This window comes from Cygnus atratus, chromosome 1 (genome assembly GCF_013377495.2).
Source record: "Cygnus atratus isolate AKBS03 ecotype Queensland, Australia chromosome 1, CAtr_DNAZoo_HiC_assembly, whole genome shotgun sequence".
NCBI classification, from domain to species: domain Eukaryota; kingdom Metazoa; phylum Chordata; class Aves; order Anseriformes; family Anatidae; genus Cygnus; species Cygnus atratus.
Window position 1 is genome coordinate 15,043,271 of NC_066362.1, and position 25,897 is coordinate 15,069,167.

At 36.2% G+C, this 25,897-nt stretch overlaps 1 protein-coding gene across 1 annotated transcript in view; it reads right to left on the reverse strand.

Moving 5' to 3' along the window:
- Positions 1-25,897, reverse strand: part of COG5 (component of oligomeric golgi complex 5) — a 186,423-nt gene that overhangs the window by 41,905 nt on the left and 118,621 nt on the right. The window contains exons 8-14 of the mRNA XM_035549477.2: positions 24,848-25,013; positions 22,658-22,770; positions 22,482-22,559; positions 9,112-9,193; positions 6,600-6,804; positions 5,381-5,542; positions 3,419-3,518 (exon numbers count right to left, since the gene is read on the reverse strand). Of these exons, the coding sequence (XP_035405370.1) occupies positions 3,419-3,518; positions 5,381-5,542; positions 6,600-6,804; positions 9,112-9,193; positions 22,482-22,559; positions 22,658-22,770; positions 24,848-25,013 (906 nt within the window). The remainder of the gene's footprint in view (positions 1-3,418; positions 3,519-5,380; positions 5,543-6,599; positions 6,805-9,111; positions 9,194-22,481; positions 22,560-22,657; positions 22,771-24,847; positions 25,014-25,897) is intronic.

Consider the following 25,897-nt stretch of genomic DNA (forward strand, 5'->3'; position numbering starts at 1 on the left):
TCAATCAGGTATATTTTCCAAAAACGGACAGCCAAAATCCGTTCACTTCTTGATTACAGAACATTTCTGCAGAGTATCACCCTAGAGTAAGCGGTCTTCAAGTGTGGTGCATGCACCACAAGTGTTATGCAAATGAGTCACTGGAGTGCAGGAACAAAATATAAGAATTTCAATAGTACATTGTATATAACTTATAAATATAGAAATATACATATAACAAAAGTGCATGGAATTTTTACTGGCCTGACCGAAAACTTGGAGACCACTGCCCTTGAGGATCCTGCCATACAATTACTACTGCCATGTCAAAGGCATCTAATGAAGATGTTGGTGAGATAGAAGCTCTCTTTTCTGTCTCTTCTCAACTATCAATTATATAAATTGGTCAAAATCTAAGAGGCAGATTTGTAAGATCTCGTCTTTTGTTAAGTAGCATGGATTCTCAAAAAAAAAAAAAATCAACTTTTTCTTTGTTTTCAGGAAAAGCAATTATAAGTTTCTCATGAATCTGTCCCCTCCCTTGTACTTATTGTCAGCACTTGATGAAACAGCTAATTTCCCTTATGTGGCCAGTTAAATATGACCATGTGTTACATATGTCAATCAAGATGGGTAGATGGGTAACTTAAGGTACTTGTAAATGAGAACTGATGAACCCCTTTGGAAACTCTTAAATAGAGAGAAAAAATAGTGGTTTTGTTGTTGTTGTTTTAATTTGTGACCCCTCACTTTATTATAAAAAGCGGCCAATGAACAAAATCTAGCTCAGTAAGCAGTAGTTACATTAAAAAGTAAGGAGTGTATTACGATGCGCAAATGCAGGAAAAAAAATTACTCTTATCCAAAATAACAGATCAGATTTTTTAATCTCTTTTCTGATCTGGAATGACGAGGACATAGAATTGGTGACTAAATGGAAACGATGTCTGTAATCATTGTAAGGATGCCTGGGCTGTGTGATTTAGGAAAATGTGAATAAGAGACAAAATAGTAATACCAAGTACTCTTCCTCAGCATCACCTAATAAAAACCAGGATGGGTGGTGACGTTAAAAGGTAATAGTCTTAATTTAACAGAAATATATTTTTAATTAATGCAATGTATAATTATTCCTTCAAACTCTGCATAGTAAGAACATCTGCAATTACACTGAGTGAAACGAGGACAATAATTCTCAACACCTCGTGGCATATACCAACCACATCAAGCATCAACAAGGAATTAGCTAAACTAAAGATTCACCCAGCAGAAGAATAAACCTACCTACTGCTCACAATTGGTTATTTATACCTTCTTTGAAATCATTTGAACTGGTTAATACAAGAATAGGTTTGAGGCACAGCAACTGCTAGTTACTGGCATAGGTATATAGGAAAACCAAAAGCCAGCAGTGTACAAAGTCACAAGTAATAGGAACAAACATTTAGGATTCATTGGAAAAGGCCATTTTTTCTTACTTGTTTTTGCTTTAATTCTATATGTACAGACTGCTATATGCTGTTTTTTCTCAAAGTTAACATCTTGAATCTTGGAAAACATTTTTCTTGTTATTTTTCCTAACGAAAGCTAACTAGAGAAGCAGTGAGAAAATCTTAGTAAAATGTAAGTCCTTTTTTTTTGTGAAATCATCATTTCATCTAGAAGAAATTGAAAAAAAAAAACCCAACATCAGCCAAAAAAAATTAGGATATTCTAAACCACATGCACAGGGCTGGCAAGCATGACACAAGACATGTGAGATAGCCATGCTCTTCTGGAGAGGCAGCTGGAGGCTAGGCAAGGCATTTTAACACTTTAAAGATGACACTATATACCCATGCCTTGACAATTGTGTTGAGCCCTTCCAGATTTATTTTTTTAACATGTGTATCAGTAAGGAAATAAAAAAATGTAAAAAATAAAATTAAAATAAATTTTAAAATTGCTGTACAATAAACAATTTGTATCGTTTTACAATTTGCAGGTATATTCTTGAAGTACACTGATGTTCACTCTACCAGTTTGACTAATCCTGTCTCTTGATTTTTCAAAGTTTCATTTTCACTAGCTTGAATAGAAGTTCAAGGGTTTAGATTCCCTCTTAACTTTTACATTCTTTTAGTTTTACATTATTTTAGTTTGTCAACTAACACAAGGCCACAAATCATATATTCATCAGATTATTCCTACATATCTTTTTTCTCAGGGCTTCTTAAGAACTTGCCAGCTGGCTGATCACAAAATTATATATGCTCTTGAACAAGCCATTGGCCAGATTCAAACTCTAACAGGGGTGCTGAGCACAATAGACCCTGGTGCTTTCACAGTTACAGCTGATACATATGTCACTATTTGACTCTACACTCCAAGATAAATACAGATGCAAGATTCTTTCTTTTTTTTTTTTTTCTCTCTCATGATGACTCCTGCCAACCTGAGCAAACTTCACTCCAAAATTATGACACCATGATTTGATATCTTCCAACACAATTCATCCAACAGACATGCTAAACAAAGGATTTGCTATCGAGTTTCACATTTTAAAGCTATTCAGTGACAGCAGGTGTCTAAAAGTTAAACAGAATCCATACTAACTTAACTACTGCAATGTTTTGTAGCCAACTGTTGGAAAAAAAAAAAATGTTAGTGAGTACCTCTGTCTTTAAATGAGCCATATAGTAAAGGAATGTAACCGGAGTCTGAGTTTGTTCTCAGAATTAACATTGTTTAAGAGAAAATATTGTTCACAAATACAAGTCGTTAGTAATTTCTTGAGGGTCTCCATATTGCAACAAAGCAATTTTCATCTTTTCATAATAAAAGTATTAACATTTTAGCAACAGACTTCACTAGAAAATTGTTGATATTAAAAAATATTTTTTCATATGATGACATTCATTGTACTACCCATTGGCGTCTTGGGAATCCCTCCCCCTTCCTCTGTTCAGTTTAACATTAAATAACAGTGCATGGTGAATGACTGGAAGCATTTGAGAAGTGCAAACAAATCAAAGGTCAGGTAAATATATGGCAAATGATAAATATACAGAAAAAATGCCTAAATTCTGTTGCAAGTAGTGCAAAAAATATATTTCAATAGTCCAGATTCTAATACCATAAAGACAATATATAATGTAACCAATGGACTATCCAATGGTAGTAAATATTAAACTGGATTGAACTGTCTTGATTTTACTTAAAGACAACTAGACTTTTTTTTTCTTAATTAATATGGCAATTTCGAGTTATACACACAAATTGTATTGCTATCAATAGACTGTGTTTATGTGAAGGCAGAATTTAACTGAAAAGATTTCCAAGTGGAAAGCTAATTCAAAGGTTTTGTCTCTCTAGGTTGCATTACTGTTCTGTTGTAAATCTACAAAAAAAGTGAACATTTTACATAGAAAGAATTTTTTAGAAATTGAAAATTACTTACAAGCTGTTCAGATTTTACACCATAGAGCTGAATGGTCTTTGCCACGTTTTTTGAAACAGCTAAACTGAGGTCTGGATCAACAGCAGCCACATTTAGCTCACTGGAAGCAAAGATTACAAATCTTAATTAACAACTTAGCAGCGCTGCATTTGATTGATAAGAAATTAACTATTAATACTTAGTTATGTGGTATGTCAATTTAGAGAGAGTAACACATAACCAAGTCTTTCTAAGCACTGTAATTCAGTTTACAATTTAACAAGTCATTTGGGAATTTTATGTTCAGAGTGTTCCTATTCTGGTAAAAATGAGCAAAGTTTAGGAATGACACTTCAGTATGAAATCGCTATTAGTAAGCCATTCAAAAATATTGACTGCAATTAACTACATTCAAGCTTTGGCAGCAGCCTTCAAACATTACAGGTGAATACATAGTCATTCAACTCTGGAATTACATGAGCTGTGCAGAAATACCCAGGGGATGCCTGAGCTTGACACAACTAATAAGCTGTGTTTTAGGCAATACTATGTAGTAACAAAGGCCCCAAAGGAATGACAGGGAACAAACGGAAGAAGGAAAATACTTCTAAATCACTTGCAGTATTGCTCATACATGGAACTCCACGGATCTCCTTCAGCTGGGGCTGCATTCATGAATGCTCTACTGAGAATGCAGACAAGCACAAGGACCATCCCAAGGGACCACAGTGCTGCTAGTGATGAGATTAGTCTCTCCCAAGAACTGTAGAGAAATGAGGGATATCCTTCTTTGAGAGTTCTGCAGGGCCCCAACCATCATTAGCTAGAGGTCACTTCGTAAAACTCAGCTGAAGCTTACTAATTTTCATGTCATAGACTCATAGAATGATTTGGGTTGGAAGAGACCTTAAAGACCACCCAGTTCCAACCCCCTGCCATGGGCAGGGACACCTCCCACCAGGCCAGGTTGCCCAAAGCCCCATCCAGCCTGGCCTTGAACACCTCCAGGGATGGGGCACCCACAGCTTCTCTGGGCAGCCTGTGCCAGGGTCTCACCACCCTCTGAGTGAAGAATTTCTTCCTTATACCTAATCTAAACCTACCCTTTTTTAGTTTAAAGCCATTACCCTTTGTCCTGTCATTTGTCCTGTTAGAGTCCCTTCCCATCTTTCTGTAAGCCCCTTTTAAGTATTGGATGGCCACAATAAGGTCTCCCCCAGAGCCTCCTCTTCTCTAGACTAAATAGCCCAAACTTCCTCAGCCCTTCTTCATAGGAGAGGTGCTGTCCTCTGGACTCGCTCTAACAGGCCTACATCTTTCTTATGCTGTGTGTTCCAGAGCTGAATGTCATTTTCCCTTTTCCTCTGCAAGGAGGAAAACAACATCAGTAGCCACACAGATAGGCATCTTCTGAGCATTTGTAACTCCCAGCCACAAGTACAGTGTTAGCATTTAATATTACCCAAATATACTCACCCACATGCACAGTATGAATACTGCCCATCATTTTCAGGCTGTACTAAACAGACTAGTCCTTACCAAAACTTTATGGATGCAAATATACATCAGTAATTCAAGCATCTCATTTTATAAATTCCACATGGCATAATTGTCTTCAACTAGTATCTTGCTGTTTCATTCTAAGAGATTATTTACCTCAGGGATTATCATTTGCAGCCAAGCAAGTATCATTTTACTGTTGACGCAGTCAGAATAATTAAGATATCAGACATTGACAATAGGTTTAAAATTTCTCTTCCCCGTATTTTGTAAGCTTGAACAGTAAAACTTGAGTGAATATTACGGTTGTTCCAGAACAACAAAATACAGAAGATAAACACTGACTTAATTTTTACACTATTAAGTTTTAAAATTAAAGAGTAACCAACCTTTTATTGCTAACAAAATCTTATTTCTGAAATCGTGATATACAAGAAAAAACACGTTGAAGATTACATTTTGCAATGTATTATATGTGCATACCTGGCTATAGTTTTAATGATGCTGTCAAGCTCATCAGAAGAAGGAGGATTCCGACCTCCAGGAGGGAAGACAAGATTGATGGGATCAAAGAGTCGAGATAAGGATTTTGACAAATAAGCAGCTTCATATTGTTGCAGTGAATCTTTCAAGGCCTTTTCTGGGCTGTGGTTATAAGACAAAATTATTACATTCTAAATTCAAATACACAATAGCATCAAATCTTTCCAGACCATATAAACTTTGCACTATCCAACATGTTTCTTTTTTCTACTCTCTAAATACATATACTTGAAAAGATTTGAATACTGAATAGCTTGCTTTTCACATGAATCATGTAACTGGTCAGGCAGCTATTCTGTGTAGTTCAGTAGAGTTCCTAGCCCTTTCAGTAAGACCTATGTGGAATCCCTAATTCAAGATGTTCTCGAGACAAACAGTTGTAAAAACATCAACAGAATAACAATTGCAATCAAAGACGTTTTTGTATTCCAGTGTTTCATTAGAAGATATCTTGTGATCAATGGTATACTTAAAAAAACATACAACAAATCTCTCCTGGTATATGCATGTTTATAAAAAGCTTCAGATAGAAAGACCCATCTTAAAATTACCAAGTTCCAGTCCTTAGTATTTATATTGGTGAAAGTGATTAAGTAGTAGTTTTCTCAAATACTTTCCCTCATTGTCAGAAAAGTTTGATGAACTTTTTCCTTTGTCTAGAAATCCTAATAGACTTGATAAGCCTGTTTCAGTTTGATCTTTCTGGTCTCTACCACTCACATCATGTTTTCCTAATGATATATAAACATATAGATAGTGAGTCATAACAAACAGAACATATGTCACACTCCAATGATTGTGGTATCATTAAAAGAAAGCTACTATTAGTAGCTTATAGCAATAGCAATATATATAAAACTGAATTTTGATAATCCCAATTTTTCTTTTCCCAAAGAAACAAAAAAAACAAAACTGGTTTCAAAGTAATATTACTAAGCACTTTGTGAAAGACAAGACAATCCAACACTGTTAATTACGTAATCTAATGAAAAACCCACAGCTCTAAAATAGTATCAAAACAATAAACACAAGAGGCCAAAAAAAGCCTTTAAAATGTTCCTGCTATGACAAGTTGATTAACACCAAGCTTTTAAAAATACTGTTTTCTTGCAAGATGCCAAGCTTTACATTGTACTGCATTAGAGTTCATAATACATACTCATAATCTTGTTTTTTTTGCATGAATATGTCCTGTGTATCTTCTTCCATTTGTTGCAGTTCAGCAAAGAGATCAGTACTTCCGCTTGTGTTAAAATTCCTCTGTATATTCTGACTGTATTGTTGCAGTCGCTTCCACAAGTCATTATAAAGCCTCAGTAATTTAGGGTATTCTCCTTCAAAAGCTTGTTTCAAAAACATAGAGGCTGCAAAATAAAGCAGTAATTAGTAATGCACATTACCAAGTTCAAACTAATTTATTTGATTTATATGAATAACCTGTATCCCTGCATTTAAGTCAACAAATGATATGTAATGTCATTCTCTCTAATACTAGTAATGTAATATTTATAATTAATTTCAGAGTGGTATGAGCTATCACATTAAATGCAGTTGACGACAATATGTATCTAAATCTCCAGTAATAAAACTCCGTAGTTCAAAGACTGGACACGGAAAACTTATTTTGTGTATTAAATATACTAATTATGGTCATGAAATGCTTGGTAACAAACTTAATTATTAGTATTATTATTCATTTAAGTCCAAAGTGTGATTAGAACTCACTAAACAAAGCTTTTCTAACAATAGCTTGGCAGCAGAAGAAATATGCTGCCGTGCAACTTTCAAGATACTCAGAAGAGACGAAGACAATGCCTATGAGCCCAGCTCTACAAAATCTGATGATGGAAGCACATGCTTTTACACACACCTCTTAAAATAAGGTACCTAAAATGTAATTCCTAAGCTTGTCAAATAAAGAATGACAAAGCCAGCAGAAAAATCAACGTTATCTTCAGCCTTGAAAGGCTTGCTGAAAGTAACAGGAAATGAAACAAACATTCAACTGTTTTCGAGACTGATGGTAATCTTGATTTAACATCACTCATACTTTATGGATTTCCCCATTACATTAGGAGATTAACACTGTTCCATTCATTCATAAGTTTTCCAGGTTCTGGACCTCTGCCCCATTTCACCCAGCCTATCTTTTCAACTCAAGTATATTCTTATTTTGAATACTGGAGGATTCACATTTATTATCATACACAGAGTTATTTTAGGTCACAAAATGATGTTTATAAAGCTGTCCCAGCCTCACAGAAGCAGATATTGATCTATTAGCATGCCCTGTAAATTGGCATGAATTCATATTTTTATTCTATTTTTCTGATATTGATCTTCCTCTAATCTATAAGATCTCAAGGTCGATAACTCATATCAGTGAATTCAATCACTTAGAATTTACATGTTAAAAAGGAACATTTTTATACAGATGTGCCATTAAAAAAAAAAAAAAGTCTACTTGCTGTAAGTAGTTTCCCCAAAAATCAGATGTGGCAAAGAAAAGACAGCACTAAGTTTAAAAATCCAAATGCTCTCTCCAAACGTTGATATGAAAAATCATTAAAAATCACAAGTAATAAAATATTTTTGAATAGCTGTCAAAGTACTGCTGACAAAATGTAAGAGTCACCTTACTTCTGAGATGTTGATTGATCCCACTAACTGATGTCACAATTTTACAGTCTTAAAACGTTGTGCTGAAAACAGTTAGCACATGTTCTGTGTGAACATGAGATCCCTGGTATGTATATACCGCTGTTAAAGTATGCCTAAGGCAAACAGTAAAATTAATATTTTTTAACACAAGATGAATATATTTTCTTTTGGGATCATCTAGTTACTTAGCAACCACTGAAAATGAATCAAACAGCTACTTCCTCAAAATTATACTGCTGCCTTATAGCAGGGCAAGACGAAATTTTGAAGGGCCAGTGCAATAGCTGAGATCACTAAGATAAATGCAAACCTTATGTCTTTTGTACATGCAAAAAAATTAAACTTTATACTCTGTATACAAACATGAAAGATGTATTTGTGAAAGCACCAAGCTCATCTGGTTTTATGATCCAACTGCATGCTGCATTAATATGACAACAGTATTATAACATGATTTTTATTTAATACTGCCTGGTTGCATCTGCTAGTTATTTACTACACTTGTGCTGAATATTGCATATAATCAGAACACTAACCATTTATCTAGACAAGACAGAATTTTAACAAAACTCAGCTCCTGTTTATAAAATATCAAAAAGTGGCTAAAACCAGACTAATACTGATGAACGTTCAACAACGGAAGTATGTATGAACTGCTTTTTAAAATCAAATTACTACTTATGATTTTGGCCAACCCATCCGCTTTGGAAAGAATAACGTACCATTCCAAATGTTTTTGCTTACACATACAGTTGCAAAAACATTTTTTTTCATTGATTACTACTAATTAATTAAACAGAAAACTTTTTTTTTTCCTGAAAACTTGATCACAGTTTAGGAAGACCACCCTGTTTGATTATAAACCATAACTTTTTAAATTCACAGATCAAGCACTGAATGAACCACTGATATGGTTTTAGTAGAGGAGATAATGAACAGAGAGTTTATGGAAATGAGAGACTCAAAATATCTACAAAACACATTACAAATCATTTATACCAAATACTTACAGTCTGTTGCTGACTGAAACTGAGAGGAGAGAGTCTGAGTTACTGCAGTCCAGAATTTGTACAAAATATCAGACTGGCCATCCTGATAGCAAGGGAGAAAAGTAAAGAAAGTTTCAAAGCAAATCCTTTTCAAATAATCTTAAACATTGCAAATGTTTCCATCACAGCTCTTCTACCACCACTGAGAATGAAAACTAATGAAGTCTGAGAAGTTTTCCCCGAGTTTAAAGCTAGAGAAAATACTTGAGAAAACAAAAATAAAAGCTTCAGTCGTCTCTCAAACGGCATCTTCTCCCTCATATCTGAGTGAAACACTCCCACAGGAAATGCATAGATTTTTTGGAGTGAGGTATGAGTGTAGAAAGAAATAGTATACTTTGGGAACCGTGTTAGAAAATCTCTTCATATCGCAATGACGTTCTCATTCAGTGGGAGTTCTCATGTTGGCTAAATCACAGCAATTATTGTTACTGGCAGTACGACACGCTTATAGATGCTATCAGGGACCAGCAGCAGTCCATGCTGCTCTGTTTGACACAGAACTGCAAAAGAATTTCCAGTTTCAAAACCCATACAAAACAAGGAAATACGGTGAACCTCACAGTTGACTCCTCACCACCTTGTGTCAAGGCTTGCTGCCAGAAGTGGAAACAAGGTAGTGTACTCTTGCAGAAAAGACATGCATGAAACAGCAGGCTGTTTAGTTACTCCTCTCAACATCTTGCACTCAAAGCTCAAACCAAGCATTAAAGCATGATCTTGCTTCCTCTCTTTTGCTCTCTTCCTGTCTGTATGCTTGAGGAAGAAAAAACTGCAAGACCTGATGATGGGCAACCTATCCTACCCACCTGTTAAGACACTTGGGAGGCCACACAGGGTTTTAGAGTCAGAGAATTACAGAATGGTTTGGGTTGGAAGGGTCGTTGAAGACCACCCAGTTCCAACCCCCCTGCCATGGGCAGGGACACCTCCCACTAAATGAGGTTGCCCAGAGCCCCATCCAGCCTGGCCTTGAGCACCTCCTGGGAGGGGAAAGCTCAGAATGTTTTTCTTGATTGCATGGTATATATAAGCAATATATTGACCCTACTGTATAAATAAAACAATTTGACCAAATCACTAAGGATGCTAAGGATACTAAGGATTATCAGCAAAACGTTTTCAGTAAAACACCCAGCAATGAAAAGCAAAACACCCAGCAATGCTTACGAATGTCAGCAATTACACGGATTTTAGGTTGGCACTTGGCTGTTTCTATTATGGTTGGACTTGATGATCTTAGAGGTCTTTTCCAACCTAAATGATTCTATGGTTGTATCCCAACTCAATCTGAAACACTATAGTTTTTAAACCAAAGCACAATATTCACAGATAAAGAGGAGTTTAAGCAAAGGACTCAACACAGAAATCACTGGCAAAGAGGATGCACTGTCAATGCATTTTCTCAGCTTTCCTTTTGGTGCTGCCAATGACTTCACTATGAGAAAAATAGAAAAAAAATAAAACTAAACTAAACAACTAGTTTTTCTTAATAATACAAGCTCTTCCAAATACAAAAGCCTAGCTAGTCCAAAATGAATTACTTAAAATGACAACGTTATAAAGAAAGCACTCTATTCACTTGCATAGGCACTAACACAGAAAGCAGTAAGGGTGTTTAAAATGCCCTGCACTAACAGGGAACCACTGCATTGAATCTGAAGATCTGATCATTGAAAAATTGCAAGTTCAAGCTCAAGTTTTCAGTTCAAAAACTATTATCTTAAAGAATTGATATAAAGCCTGCAAATCAGTCAAAGGTACACTTTTTTTTTTTTTTAAATCAGATTATAAAATCAGAATGCTTTCACAAATTCTGAGATTAGACACAGAATTCATCCAACCCTACCCATTATCTCTAAAGATATCCAAAGAACAATAAAATCTGTGGGTCAGAACTAAGAGAGAACATCTTTTATCCTGTTGGGTAACCAGGGGGAAAGGGAGTCATACCTGTAAAATGTATGAGAATTAACATAGAAAACTAAAATCAACAGGAATGATGGGATCTCATTTGTGACTGCTTGAGGACACCTATGGATTTAGAAATCAAAGTAAACCCATTTTATAGCTATGCTTGTATTTTCTGTAAAATTGTAGTTGATTTTCATATATGGGGAAAATAAAATTATAATATTAGACAGTGATTCAGAAGGTATACTGCATAAAAAGTCTTTTTGGGGGTAAATTTATTAGGATAGCATAAATGTGAAATCACTCAGCTCTTCATTTCACAGTTTCACATTTGAAATATGAAAATTACTATAAAACAAATGGCCTTTCACATAAACTATAAAGTAAAGTAGTCAGCTTTCATATTCTCTATCCCAACCTGGAACATTGTTTGCCTTTTCAGCATAGTAACTCAATTCAATTTCAAAATAATCTAATGGATGCAGAAGAAGACTTATAGAGCACCTTCGAACAACTTTCTTTCATTACTGTAATCACCATCTACACCTCTGTCATAGTCTCAGCAGAAAATACAATGATTAAATGGTCTTGAACGCAAACTTGCTTGCAGTCCCTCCACATTTCTATCTTAATTGTGATTCAGCACTGTGACAAATAACAGCAACATAAACCTGACATTTCTTTTTTTTTTTTTTGTGAAAATATATAACATTTGTACATAGCCACACGTACATATGTATAAACTCAGACATATATACCTATGTACTCATGTAAACATTTGCATAGCAGCCACAGCTGTACCAATTAAACCTCTGCCCATGAGCATGTTTCTTCTGACCCAGGCAAATGGTGTTCATTTACTCAGAATTTCATAATGATCTAGGCCCTTATGGCTTGGCTATCCAACTGTAATTTGTAGGAGGAGAAACAGAGGGGAAAAGTACATGGAAAATTCAAACATTTTATACTGATTGACTACTCAGTCAAAAACGTTTAGGGAAAAAAATGATTAATGTCACAGTTTTGGAACAATTGAAAACATTATCTAGGGAGTTACTGCTGGTTGCTTCTATAATGTGAGGTAGGATGTTTCACTTTGTCCAGTGTTGAGATACAGTCATGCTGGAGGTGAAATACAGCTGGTGGTGAAACGTAGTACACAAAAGACCACGTAAGAGTTTGTGGCAGGAACTAGAAAACACTGTTGCCTACGCAAACACCAGGGGGTATTTAAGTGGGTGGACTGTAGTTACCGAAATTGGAACACAGCAAGGCATTAGATATTCCTGCTGGAGTAAAGAGTGCCATATGCAACCATGAGCATCCAGAAACCATTTATTTATTTTGTTTAAACCTGTAATTTCTTTGCTTACACATCACCTCAATATATTATTTTTTTAAATACTTTTAGGTACCTCGCTGCTTATTTCTTAAAGAAAGTACTCTAACAGAGATTACTTCTGTGCTGTAGATCACAATGGAAACTATAATTTAACTATTAAAAATATAATGTGCAATCCCATTTGTTAATAATCAATATTAAAAAAGGGGACACCCACACACACACACAAAAAAGAGTATCAAAAGGAGTGTTTTTCTCCAGCTTAGCAGAAAAATTGAAGAAATTTCCCTCTCCTTGTACTGGACAACTTCAAGGAGTTAGAAAGATTGGCGGGATGAAGGTGGAAGAGTAAAGAGCAGTGCTGCTTGCCTGGAATGTACACAGCAGATCTATTGACTCATCGTAACGGTAAGTTTGTAAGTCTTCCCCTCTGCTTCATACAGCACTGTGAGCAATGTCCCAACAGAATCAGAAAGGAACAGCTCTTCTGGACTTCTCACTTTCAGAAGCTGTAATCTAGCTGAAATTGCATTCTTGTCATCTTTACTTTTGTAGTATGTAAGCAAGGGTCCTGGTCCTCCGCTATACTATACTTATACCAAATGTCCTCACTGGTAGACAACATATGGGAGCATTGGATACACTTAAATTAGTCATCTATTATGTAGAAAGGATTCTTTTTGATTCAGCTCTGTCTTGTGTCTATACTTGGCACCTAGCAGACTAACTTCCACTATTCAGTAAACACACAACCTCATCACTAGCTTAAAAAGAACTGTTTCTGCAATTAAACAGCTTTTTGCAGCATATCATCATAATTTTGTAGCAGAACCCAAAATGATGTGCTAATATTTTTATCAAGTAACATTCTGAGACTTTAGACTGGGAATTTTCCATTTCTCTTGCTTCTGAAAACTATATGAAACTGAAAGAAGTTACAGACACACACACTCCCAATAAAAATGCTTGCTTTAAAATCTAGTCACAAGCAGATTAACATCTTGTGATACAATCCCTTGTAGCAGGAGCAGCTGACAAGATGAGTAATGAACTGCATCCGATTATCTTTTCAGTTCTGTGGCAATCATTTTCCATCAGCTTCCTATTCCATAACCAACAACACTGGAAAAAGGTCACTATTCTCTCACATTCCACCCCCAACAGCGGATATGTTTAATAATGCAGAAAACACACAAACCTTTGGAAGTTGAGGTCTAGCCAGAAAGTCCAACATTACAGTTACCTGGGGCAAAACTGTTTCAGGTGTACATTGCATAGTATACCCCAAAAAATAAATAATTTGAAGTCTTTCTGAAGGAAGTTATTACACCTTAGCATAAAATATAATCCTGTATCCTCTTTTCATGCAATACATTCCTTCTTCAACAAAAGAGCATTAACTGTGATTGATGGTATCTAAAACTCAAGACAGGCAAGATTCAGGTTGGCATATACATATTTGCCCTTTACAGAACACAACTGAATGAAATCTATGAACATTAATTTCAACCAACTGTAGAACTACAATGGCAAAACAGGATTTTTCCCCAAAACCAGATCCTTTATTTTGATCTCTCAGTAGCAAGAATCTGCACAGAAATCAGAGTTTGCACCGTTGCAAAATGGTTGGGAAGTTAAGATCAGCCACAGAACTGGCTATTTTTTTCACAGAAATCTACTGTGAAAATGCTCCTATATCTAAACTGCATTTACATAAACTAATAATCTACCAACTCATGCTGGGAATCAAAAAAAATTGTCACTGCTCTTGCTGTGCTCAGTGACCACTATGTTCTCCAGAAGTAATGCAGCTGTGGAGACACTCAATTTAGTAGCCTCTATGCAAGTTTGTGCGTAGTGCAAGGCGTTTAGGTCTTGTATTCCTCTTGTCAATTCTTTCTTGTCAGAAATAAACTGGACTGCCCATTAACATCAACTAGAGCAACCCTCTGCCATTCTGACCTACTGCACAGCTGGCCAGAACCAGGGAAATAAAGATGTTTTTGAAAAACATATGAACTGTAAACAAGAGCTACTTTTGAAAATGTTATTCCTAGGAAATCCACTTGCATCTGTATAGAGTGAAATAGAAAAATACATCAGATTCCACTCTGACCCATCCAGTACATTTTTTCCATTTTTCATACCGTTTAAAAATTACGTATTCAGTCACACACACTGTTCACACAGGAATTACTTGCTTATGGAAATTACACACATAAATCAGACAAAATATGTCCATCAGGCTAGACCACAAATGGCAATGAATTTTCTTAGCAGTAGGGCTCACTACATGAACTGGACAAAAATCATCAATGTAAGCTGTAATTCAACAAAGTTTACCCTTATTAGAATAAAACATGCAAGGCAGTTTGTTAGGCTTCCATTGTGTTTCTTATTTATGTGAAATTAAGAATGTCCTTAAGTGCTTTGCTGAACCAGGGCCATGATCAACAATCAGTAAAAAAATGCATTCACCTTGTATAATTAGTTTCAACTATTAATATGAAGTTACTGTTGCCAATACTTTTCACAGACAATAATATTGAGCAATTTCTGTGCAAACCATATTTTCAGATAATGGTTTCCTAAGTAAATCTTTCTATTTTAAAGAAATAAAATGGAGTCTTTCCCCAATAATATAAACATGAATAAGTGTAAAAATTTAATATTCTAATGGCAAAAGTTTAACTTTTGATAGTCTAGCATAGAAATGGTCTATGTTTAGTAGATGCCAAATTAAAAGCAGCCCAGTTGCCTCTCAACCAGAGATTTTAAGCCACATGTCAATAACCCTATGCTCACAAAAAGCTGAGTCTCAATGCTCCAAAAAGAGGGCTGTTATAGCACACAGTGCAACTGTGAGAGACTGCAAACTCAATTATCCTCTATGCAATGACTGGTGCTAAGTATTCATATATTGGTATGAAATGAACAGGAAAAATACATACATATACTGGCATATTAAAAATCCTTTTTTTCAGTAGTCTTTATACCTTCAATGCACTGTATTATAGCATGTCTGCAGTCCAGTTAACAGTGCAAAGTGACATTATTACTCAGCTGTATAGATTTGAAATTTAGATTAATGTTCCTTGTTTACAGGATTACAAGATTATCTTTGTTGGAAAAAAATACAGGCTGACAAAATCAAAGTGCTAAAACTCCCTTCCCACTTACTCACATGGAAGTGACTTGATTTCACAGTTCAAAAACTATAACCCATTTTCCACTAATAGCTACTAGTAAGTTAATAAACCACTGAACAATAGTGAGCTGAGTACCAGTACCATAAGAGCAATGAAATTTGAAGATCTGCATCCACTATTACTCTACAATAATATTAATGTTGCAGCCTGGAAAACTGACTTAAAAATTCCTCAAACATAAAAACAGAACAGCTTACTTCATTTTTAAAAAACATACCAAGCTTCTAATTAACTTTGCTATTACAGAAATGAAATCTCTTGAGCTCTGTTCTTAATATAACTGCTTGGCATCTGACATTAAATCTAAATTCAAGGAATGAGAATGAAAGCATCCCCTTATTCAGTATTAGACAAGAATGCAAGAAGATGCTGAAAAGACATATATTTATTTTTACAAACGTCTCTATTTCCTCCACACTGTAAATTTAGAACTTAATGAGTATAATTTCCCATCTGTGAATTATCATATTTGTGTTTGTCTGAAATAGCTATTTTAACATTCAAATAATAAATCTGACCCACTGATTCTAAACTGGCTCCCACTTCATGACAATCGCTTCCAACTTATTTTTCCCTGTAGAAATTTTGATACTTTGAGTAGAATGTGAAAAAATCTTTATTGTGAAGCCTCTTTGAAGTGTAAAACAATATAGTGAATATTACCATGAAGCTAGTTGCTGCAGGCTCCTGAAATCAGGCTTTGCATACTAACACATACAGTGTTTTCTATCTGTAATCAAAGGCTCCACCATAAAGAAATATGAGGCTTGAGAACATTGCTCTAAAAACAGAAGACGTTTAAAGGACAGCCTAAATATTTTTCCACCGATAAAGCAACAATGCAAATGCTTTAACAATTTTGTACAGCAAGATCTTATGGAACAGAAATAAGAAAATCTATTTGCACTATTTCTATAGCAACAAAATTGCTAAATGTAAGACTGTGAACAAAAAAAACATCAGTAGTGCAATTAATCAGTAAAGAAACAGAAAAATTCAGTGGGTTTTGAATAAACCTTCTCTATGTTCTCAAAGTAGTCTAGATTAAATTTTTAAAAAGATCAGTGCATATGAATTTCTAATGTTGTCTACATTAGACCATTGTAGGTGAACACATGTCGATAAATGACAACATGACTTTAAAAATGACCTTGATTTTTTGTTTTACTGCAGGGTACAGAATTTCATTACACTGTGTTGATCATTTCATACCCAAGGTGCAATAGTTTCTAGACTTCCAGCAGTAGTGCAACATTTTTAAAAGGTCTCCTTATATGCATCTGACAAAAGAAATAAAATCTTTTTTTTTTTTTTAATATAACCTTCTTAACTAGAAAGTAAAGACTGCATTTTCCCAATTCTAATATTAGAATTCCTACACTATTCCTTAGAAAAACTCATTTGTAACGATCAAAAATATTTAGGTCTTAAACAGTGTCCCGTATCTTCAAACTACTTAAAAACATTAATTAATCCTTCCGTGCTCTTGCAAGATCTGTATCATATGGAAGTAAATGAACTTAGTGTTTCCAAAAGCCAGTAACTACCCAAGGGACTCGACAGCTGCCTTTTGTCCAGGGAACTGATTCAGTATGCACAGCTGCAGCTCCAACCCTGCTTTCACCTTGACTGTTATGTACCTCATCCAAGGACGAAGGGGTAGTTTGTCACCATGCCCATTCAACCCCCAGTTGTTCAAGTAAGACTGACAAGAATAATGATGAAAAGCGGCACTGCCATTAAATGCATTTATTTCCTAATAGCAATCTGACTGAAATCCAGCCGACTTCATAATTTTCAGTCATCACTGAACTGCGATCTGCACAGACCCCAACAAAACAGTAGTGAAAACCAACAAAGGTCTCTCTAACCTACCAAGACAAGCAACCTCAACACCATCCCGTCTATTTATAGCTGCACATTTCTGGCAGAGAAACAGGATTAGAGTCCTAGAGAAAATGCACTAGAAAACCATTACGCCAGCTCTGAATTACTTTTAACACAGCTAGCTGTGGACACACAGATCCATCTAAAACTAGAATCAAGACTCTTAAATTAGAATTTTATTTTATTTTTTAGGGAAATCTTGCAACAGAATTCAGCACAACAATTTGTGGGTTTGAAATTAAGAGCATCTTCAGTATGTTGGGGATAGCAAACCTGCTCATTCACCTGTGTTTAACTGTACACTTCATGGAGATCTAATGCTTAAATATTAAACAGAAACTACAGTAGAAATGGTGAACAAATAATCCAAATCTGCTTCTACAAAAGATACCAGAAAATAGATCATATACTTGCAATAATAGGTGAAAGATTATTTCATGGATTCATGTAAGGCAGTAATTAGATTATTTTGCATTTTTTCCACTTGGGATTATTTTTAATTGGGTCAACTGAATGTGAATATGTGATGTTAGATGTGAATAACTTCAAAGCAGCAACATTTTTAACAAGTTTGGACAGGGAAGGAGACATAAGAGGGTGAAATGTTAAGTACACTTCCGGAAATAAGAATTTATATTTTCCATTTATTTTCTTTATCTTATGTAATCATGAGGACATTCCCTTCTGTATCGTTAACACCCCACATTGCCAGCGTTGACAACTCAAGAAAATAGCCTGCTTACTCACCAAACGTTCATCAGGAGAGGCAACGATAAGAGCCCTCCACAAAGTACATAATAACACTCCCTATAACTCTCAGCTCACTCTTGTACCCAGAGACTTATGTAAATGACAGATTTTGCAGTCTTGCAAGCTGTTAACAAATGCGGACATCAGCAGACCAAAGGAGATCAAAGGCAGCTCTGCCCTCTCACAGACATGACTTCTTCCCTGCCTCCCTTCCCTTGGAAGCACAGAACCCAGCTCACCCTTTCTATTGACCAACCCAACCACCCCCAGCTGCCCCCAAATAATCATTTGCTGCATTTAAGGCTGTTTCTCACTTTGAAGAACTGTTCGCTGATGCCTATGTAGGAGTGAAGGACCCAAAATAGATAAGGATCAGAGATCATTTTCAACACTTCTACAAGGGGCTTACAGGGATTCTTTTCTCTAATTAGGAAACTGGATGTCACAGAATGATGTGCTCTGCTGTGACTTACACTGAAGCCAATTGTAGTTTAGATATTAAAATAGCTGAAACAGGATTAGTCACTACATATTGAAAGAGCAAAATAAAGCAGAGTAAACTGGAGTAACCTATTAGCTCTTTGAAGGTGAATTAAGCAATTGAAGGAAGTGATATAAGTAGTCAGTCACTAGGTGAACAAAAATACCAATTTCATATTATTTAAGTCATGTTTGTAATTCTAATGTTTACCCTCAAGATTATGAAAAAATTATCCCACCTTTAAAATAAGTGTATAATTAAATCTGTATTTGTTTTCCCACAAAACAATGAATTAGAATTTATGAATTCTTAATTTTCTTAGCTTCACTCATGAACTTAAATCTAGTCATTAATCACAGAATGGCTTAGGTTGGAAGGGACCTTAAAGATCATCCAATTCCAACCCCCTGCCATGGGCAGGGACACCTCCCACCAGAGCAGGCTGCCCAAAGCCCCATCCAGCCTGGCCTTGAACACCTCCAGGGATGGGGCATCCACAGCTTCTCTGGGCAACCTGTGCCAGGGCCTCACCACCATCTGAGTAAAGAATTTCTTCCTGATATCGAATCTAAATCTGCCCTCTTTAGTTTAAAACTATTACTCCTTGTCCTATCACTACACTCCCTGACGTAGAAAGTCGTCACAAAAAATGTTCATTCAGTCTTAAAACAAGAGTATTTCTCATTCAAATATATCTAGATCTTTTGGAGGAATTAAAATTGTAATTTGCGTACTTACAGATTGGTAACAAATCTATATTTCATTAGAAGTATGAAATGTAACAATGTACACTGAGTGCATGACTTCTTCTCAAAAGGGACGTGAATTCCTTTACATACATTTAATATTGTGGCAGAGGACAAATATGAAAATCCAGATGTGCAAAGGGAAGGACTGGAACAAACAGGAGCGTAAATTGTCTCCAGCCTCTTCCATGATACTCATGTAAGCCTGGTATGTCATTTAGCTCTTGGCCGCATTTAATGGTGAAAAAATTTGGAAGTGAATTCTGTTACTAATAAGAGAAACCACAGTGTAGAAAAGCTGTGGGTGTTGTCATTGCCCTGCTGCTGAACTTCAGTATTTATAAATTTATGAAGTTCTATGCCTCAGTTTCTCCATCTGTCAGATTTTTGAGTTTCAGTGGTTTTGTGTGTTTGTGTTTGGTTTTTTTTTTTTGTGTGTGTGTGTTTTTGTTTGGTTGGTTTTTAGTGTTTTTTTGTTGTAGTAGTTGTTGCTCTTGTTTTTTTTCAAATAGATTTTGTGAATCCTTTAATTAATTAGTATTTAAAACTAATTTTTGGATATGACATGCTACAACACTACTAAATATTATGGTAACAGGTAATTAGAAGGCCAGAAAGCACATGTTTGAGATCTTAACAGAGAAAATGCAGGCTGTGCTATCTGTGAAGGGAAGGACAGAAAAAAATTCCCAATGGAAAAAAGAGAATGACTAAAAAAAAAAAAGCAAGTTGCTTCCTTGCTATTAAAGGACTTGTGCTTTAAAAAAGCTGGGTCTCCTCTTCTGCTTCCTAAGATGATACTTGCACTGCAATAATCAAAACAAGGAAGCAGATGGACAGGCAAAGTGGTACTGCAGCTGCTGCAGAAGATGACTATAATAATAATGTTGACATCAGTAACAGTAATTAGTGCACAGACTGTAGAGTGGATGATTCGTTTTCCTATCTCCTGGTGCAGGCATGCTGCCCTAGTGAATGGATACAATGTTAGTACCTTTAGTTTGTTTTGTTCATTTGCTCAGTTTATTAATGAAATCCAATATGATAAAGAAAATCCAACCTTTCAGCCTGACCAGAACACCTGGTGGGGAAAGCATGTTGTTTCAGTTTGATTTAATAATAGATGGAATCTTCATTAGTAAATGGCAAATTACTAATTTCTTACTTATATCTATTTTCAATGTACACAACAATTCTTGCTCTCCCATACAGCCATCTGTACATGCTTTCTTGAATTTCAGCAGCATCTAGTACTTGTCTGATTTTGTCTAAAGAACAACTGGTACTGCATGGTGTCACTTCACCCATCTGCAGGCTTTCAGAGTGTCCTCCTCTTCAGGGGACACTATGGAAAACGGTATAACTGCGAGAACGGCCAAGAAAACCACTGTGTTACAATGAACCACTTAGGTAAGAAGAAAGCAAAGCGTCAGTGCTAGCAGCAGTACCGTGTAATGCTAAGAGAGTTCTGGTAGAACTAGACAATGAAGTACCACTGCTCCTTAGCTGCCTCACTGAGAATGACGACTGTCCAACTTGGTGTTATGCTCTGCCAAAAATCCTGTTGAAGAGCAAAGTATTTGGAAGTGGGATAACTGTGGAGAAACAAATAGATGGGTTTAATCTGAAAAATACAATTTATCTCTTAATTGTAAGTAATCCTGTGTTATGAAGTCAATTGGAAGGAAGAGTTATAAAAGGTAACATGAAAGACGCTTAGCATACGACAACCCCAAAACCTTTTATTTATTTTTTTTCTAATAAATTTTTCCTTATTCTGCATCTGGCTTCTACTGAGATCTATTTTACCTGTTCATTGTTTCTCCATAATGATAAAAGATTTCCTTTGGCTTCCCTTCATTACCATCTTCAACAACCGGAAAAAATAAAAACCATTTTCAAATGCTGTTCTACCAATAGGGAGAGTGAAACAGAAGCACAGGCTCAGGATGGGAGCTACCCACCAACACTGCAAGTTCCTTCATCTCAGCTCCCTTTCCATCCAAACTCTTCCCAAACCTTCCAGAGTTCCTACTTCTCTCTCTAGGTTTCTCCTTAAAAATGCTGATCTACTGAAGGGATCCACCCAGGCAATAATAGACACCTTTGCCAAATCAAACTTTTTAATGAAGAAAATACGCTAAAACTTTATAAGCTTTCTTGAGTTGTGTTTTGTTGTTGTTGTTTTGTTTCTTTATGATACAGAAAGATGTTTAAAGTACCTCAGAAAAATAATGTTCTATGCAACATCTTTTGGAACTCAGTTTAACTGACAGATAAACTTATATGCTGTGTTCAACCTTCATTATTTGCTTTTACTCTTGAGAAGACCACATTTGCATATGAACAGTTTCCCCAATGTATTTCAAAAATTAGATTCATGTAAATTAAAAATCCATCCATATACATGGAAAAGGAGATGTCTGCGTAAACACATCTTTTGTTTTTGTATCTTCTCATCTACCAAGGTAGATGAGAAAGCTTCAGTAATACTGTTCCTAACACTAAAGGAGACCATTAATCAAATTATTCCAAATATGAATAGAAAACAATGCAATTGAATGGGAAAGAATAGGTATTCAAAAGAACAGCCACGATTATTTTTCTAGGAAAAAATTGCCAAGAAGTTGGGAAACAGATGGCTGAAAGTGTTAGATGAAGACACATTTTCCTATGCTAACTAACAGACTTAATTAATTGCTCAAATCACATGGTATTTTATGGAATGACATTAATGATCAGTAATAAAAACTGACAGTGGTGCCTTATTGGCTCCCTTTAAAGAAAACAAAAGAAATTATTATAAAAAGAACGTTTATACCCTACAGATGTAACCCACAGACCATAAATACAGCTTTCAGTGTTAATGTGACTTTTACCACTTTCCCATTAATATAATTACAAATTGTTATGGAACTCTCAAATTTTAAACAAAAGCTTTCACTCATGACAATTTCCTAAACAGAATTACTAAAATGTATTGATCTGAATTAAAACTTTACCTTAACTATTTCCTCAATGAAACAGACATGTGAAATAGGATCTCTCTTCTTTGTCAATAGTTTCTGCAAGTGCTGCACCTGTAAGAAAATAAATTATTTAGAGGAAAAGTGACACCTTCTAATACCTTACATGCAAAATTGCCTTGCCAGACAAACAGGAATTAGCTGTTGAGTACCTGTCCACAAGCAGCACAGATCTGATCCATGAGTTTTTCCATGTTTGTCCAGAGAGCAGCTCGAAAAGCTGCTGTGTTCCCAGGTGTTGGCATAGCAGCTCTACCAGGGCCACCTACATGTTTTTTTAAAAACACGCAACAGCACATTTCAGATTTCACATGTGAAAATTAAAATATTACAAATAGAGATCTTTATGCATACACTGACATAAGAAATTTTCTTTAAAAAAATCTGAGCAGCTTCAGATAGCTTTGAAACAAAGCTTTGTGAATGGTTTCAGCTGTCTCAACTTCTATGTCAACTAAATTCTAAAGTTCAGTGAGAATAATTCAAGGTTCATCACTATTACCTGCTTTACTGATTCATATCTCCACAGAAACACCATGGTTGTGCCAATGACCGTATTGCAGCATATAATAGCAGGATATTACCAGCTCAGCTCAGGACTTAAATGCACATGTGAACTAAAAGAAGTGATATTCCAGCTGAAGGGCATGCAACGTCTATACTTTCTATACTATATTCCACATCTCTATTTTCAGACCTCAAACTCATTGCAAGAAATTTTTTTTTTAAGTGTTAAATTTTCATCACAGCTAATCCTGGTGACCATTTCCAGGCAAACGAAGGAAAAGAATATCATCAGGAGTAGTAGTCAACATGGATTTACCAAGGAGAAATCATGCCTGACTACCCTGATAAGCTTCAATAATAAAATTGCAAACTTGATGAATGAGCGGGGAGCAGTGGACATTATCTACCCAGACTTCAGTAAGACTTCTGACACTGTCCCCCATAAGATCCTCATAGACAAGCTGTTGAAGTATGGGCTGTATGAGCATACAAGTGAGGTGGACCGAAAACTGGCTGAATGGACAGCCCCAGGGGGTGGTAATAGGTGGCACAAAGTCTAGTTGGAGGCCAGTAATGAGCAGAGTACCCCAGGGGTAAATACTGTGTCCAGCCCTGTTTAGCATCTTCTTTATCAATCTGGACGATGGGATAGAGTGCACCCTCAGTAAATTTGTGGATGACACAAAACTGGGAGGAGTGGCTGATTCACCACAGGGCCATGCTGCCATCCAGAGGGACCTTGCCAGGCTGAAGATGTGAGTTGGCATGAACCTTGTGAAGTTCAACAAGGAGAAGAGCAGAGTCCTTCACCTGGGGAGGAAAAACCCCATGCACCAGTACAGGTTGGGTGACACACAGCTGGAAAGCAGGTTGGCAGAAAAGGATTTGGGGGTCCTGGTGGACATCAAGTTGAACATGAAAATTCTCAGTAAATTCTCACGTAAATTCTCAGAGTAAAGAATTTCTTCCTTATATCTAATCTAAATCTACCCTCTTTTAGTTTAAAGCCATTCCCCTTTGTCCTGTCACTACACCCCCTGACAAAGAGTCCCTCCCCAGCTTTCCTGTAGGCCCCCTTTAGGCACTGGACAGCTGCTGTAAGGTCTCCCCAGAGCCTTCTCTTCTCCAGGCTGAACAACCCCAACTCCCTCAGCCTGTCCACATAGGAGAGGTGCTTTAGCCCCTTGATCATCCTTCTGGGCCTCCTCTGGACTCGTTCTAATATGTCCATGCCCTTCTTGGACCTGGATGAGGTAACTTGATGCAGTGGGTGGCATCCCTGCCCCATGGCAGGGGGGGGTGGAACTAGATGATCTTTAAGGCCCCTTCAATCCAAGCCAGCCATTCTATGATTCTACAATTCTGTGATTCTTGTGCTGGGAACCCCAGAGCTGAACACAGTACTCCAGGTGAGGTCTCACGAGAGCAGAGGAAAAGGGTAGAATCACCTCCCTGTCAGATGTAGTTTCAGGTTTGTTCTACTGCTTGCAAATAATCTCCACCCATCATCTTTCCACCGACACAAAGAAAGAAAAATTTGGATTCAGCTTTCCAAGACAAACTCCTAAGAAAACACTGCAAAGTTGTAAACTAACGAAGACAATTTCCTGGGCAAATGAGGAAAAAGAGAGGGGGGAAAAAACATAGGAAAACCTCTGAGTACAATAACAACAAACATTTTAGTTTTGTATTAGATGATTATTGCCATCATCTACCAGTTAAAGCAAGCAGGGAAACATTTAACAGGCTTGGATGTGAGTTTCTTCTATTTGACAACATACAGTATTTCTGTCAAAAAAGATCAGGTAGGGATCTCTGTAAAACAAGTATCATACCTCTTGTAACAGTTTGAGATGGCTGGGTCAATACTTTGATATCCAACGCATTTTTTATGTTCTCCTCCAGGACTGTGCAGTATCCATCCACCACGTTAGCAATGGTATCCTTCAGAGTTCCAAGGTTATAGAAAACCTGAAGAGCAGTTCCCACTTGAGTAGGACTCTAGAGAAAGAAGATTTTCAAAAACGACAATTACCTTTAACTGTATTAATAGATTTATTTTTCCATGATGAAGGCATCGTTTTACAGGACAAGCTCATCTTAAAGTTCAGCCTGCTAATTCATTTCATTTAATGTTAAATAAATGGTATGCATAACAGAGATCAGAGGGGAAAGGAGAGGGCTGATTTCCTTTGACTGCTTAGCAATGCTGAGCTTAGCTTTTTTTGGCAGTACCCTCTGAATAAGAAGAACGGAAAAAAGGATGGGAAGCACAGCTGGCAATATATCTTGGAGTGGGTTACCCCAATAATTCCTAGGTTCTGATCCAATAATTGATCCAATAATTCCTAGGTTAATTAACGTACAGCTATATTCAGCTACAGTGTAGCTAGTAATATTGTTTTAACATATGGTATCTATTACGGCACTGTCATCTCAGTGCCAAACAGCTGATTAAAACTGATATAGATTTAAAAAAAAAACAACTAACCAAGGGCAAGCAGGTCAAGCCCTACCACTGACTGACGCAGAATTTAAGCTAATATTTTTACATTTTTCTTTCTAGTGCTGACAATAACTTCATCTTCCTCACAGCAGAATTAAGAGTGCAAATCAACACAGTGATCATTTCCAAAGCCTTTAAAAAAAAAAAAAAAGCTCAAGTGTCTTTGTACTGTGAGCTTTTCCAAAATACAGGAGAGTGAAAGCCATTCAAAAACTTTTCAGGTCTATTGTTTAACAGACCTTTGATTATAATTAAATCTCATGATAATACCACTGAGCAACACTTAAACACTGGCATGGGTGCTATTCAGCAAGAGAAAAGCTTCAAATTACTGCCTTTGGAAACAAAGCACTGTCATCCAGATGCTGAATACTGCTTT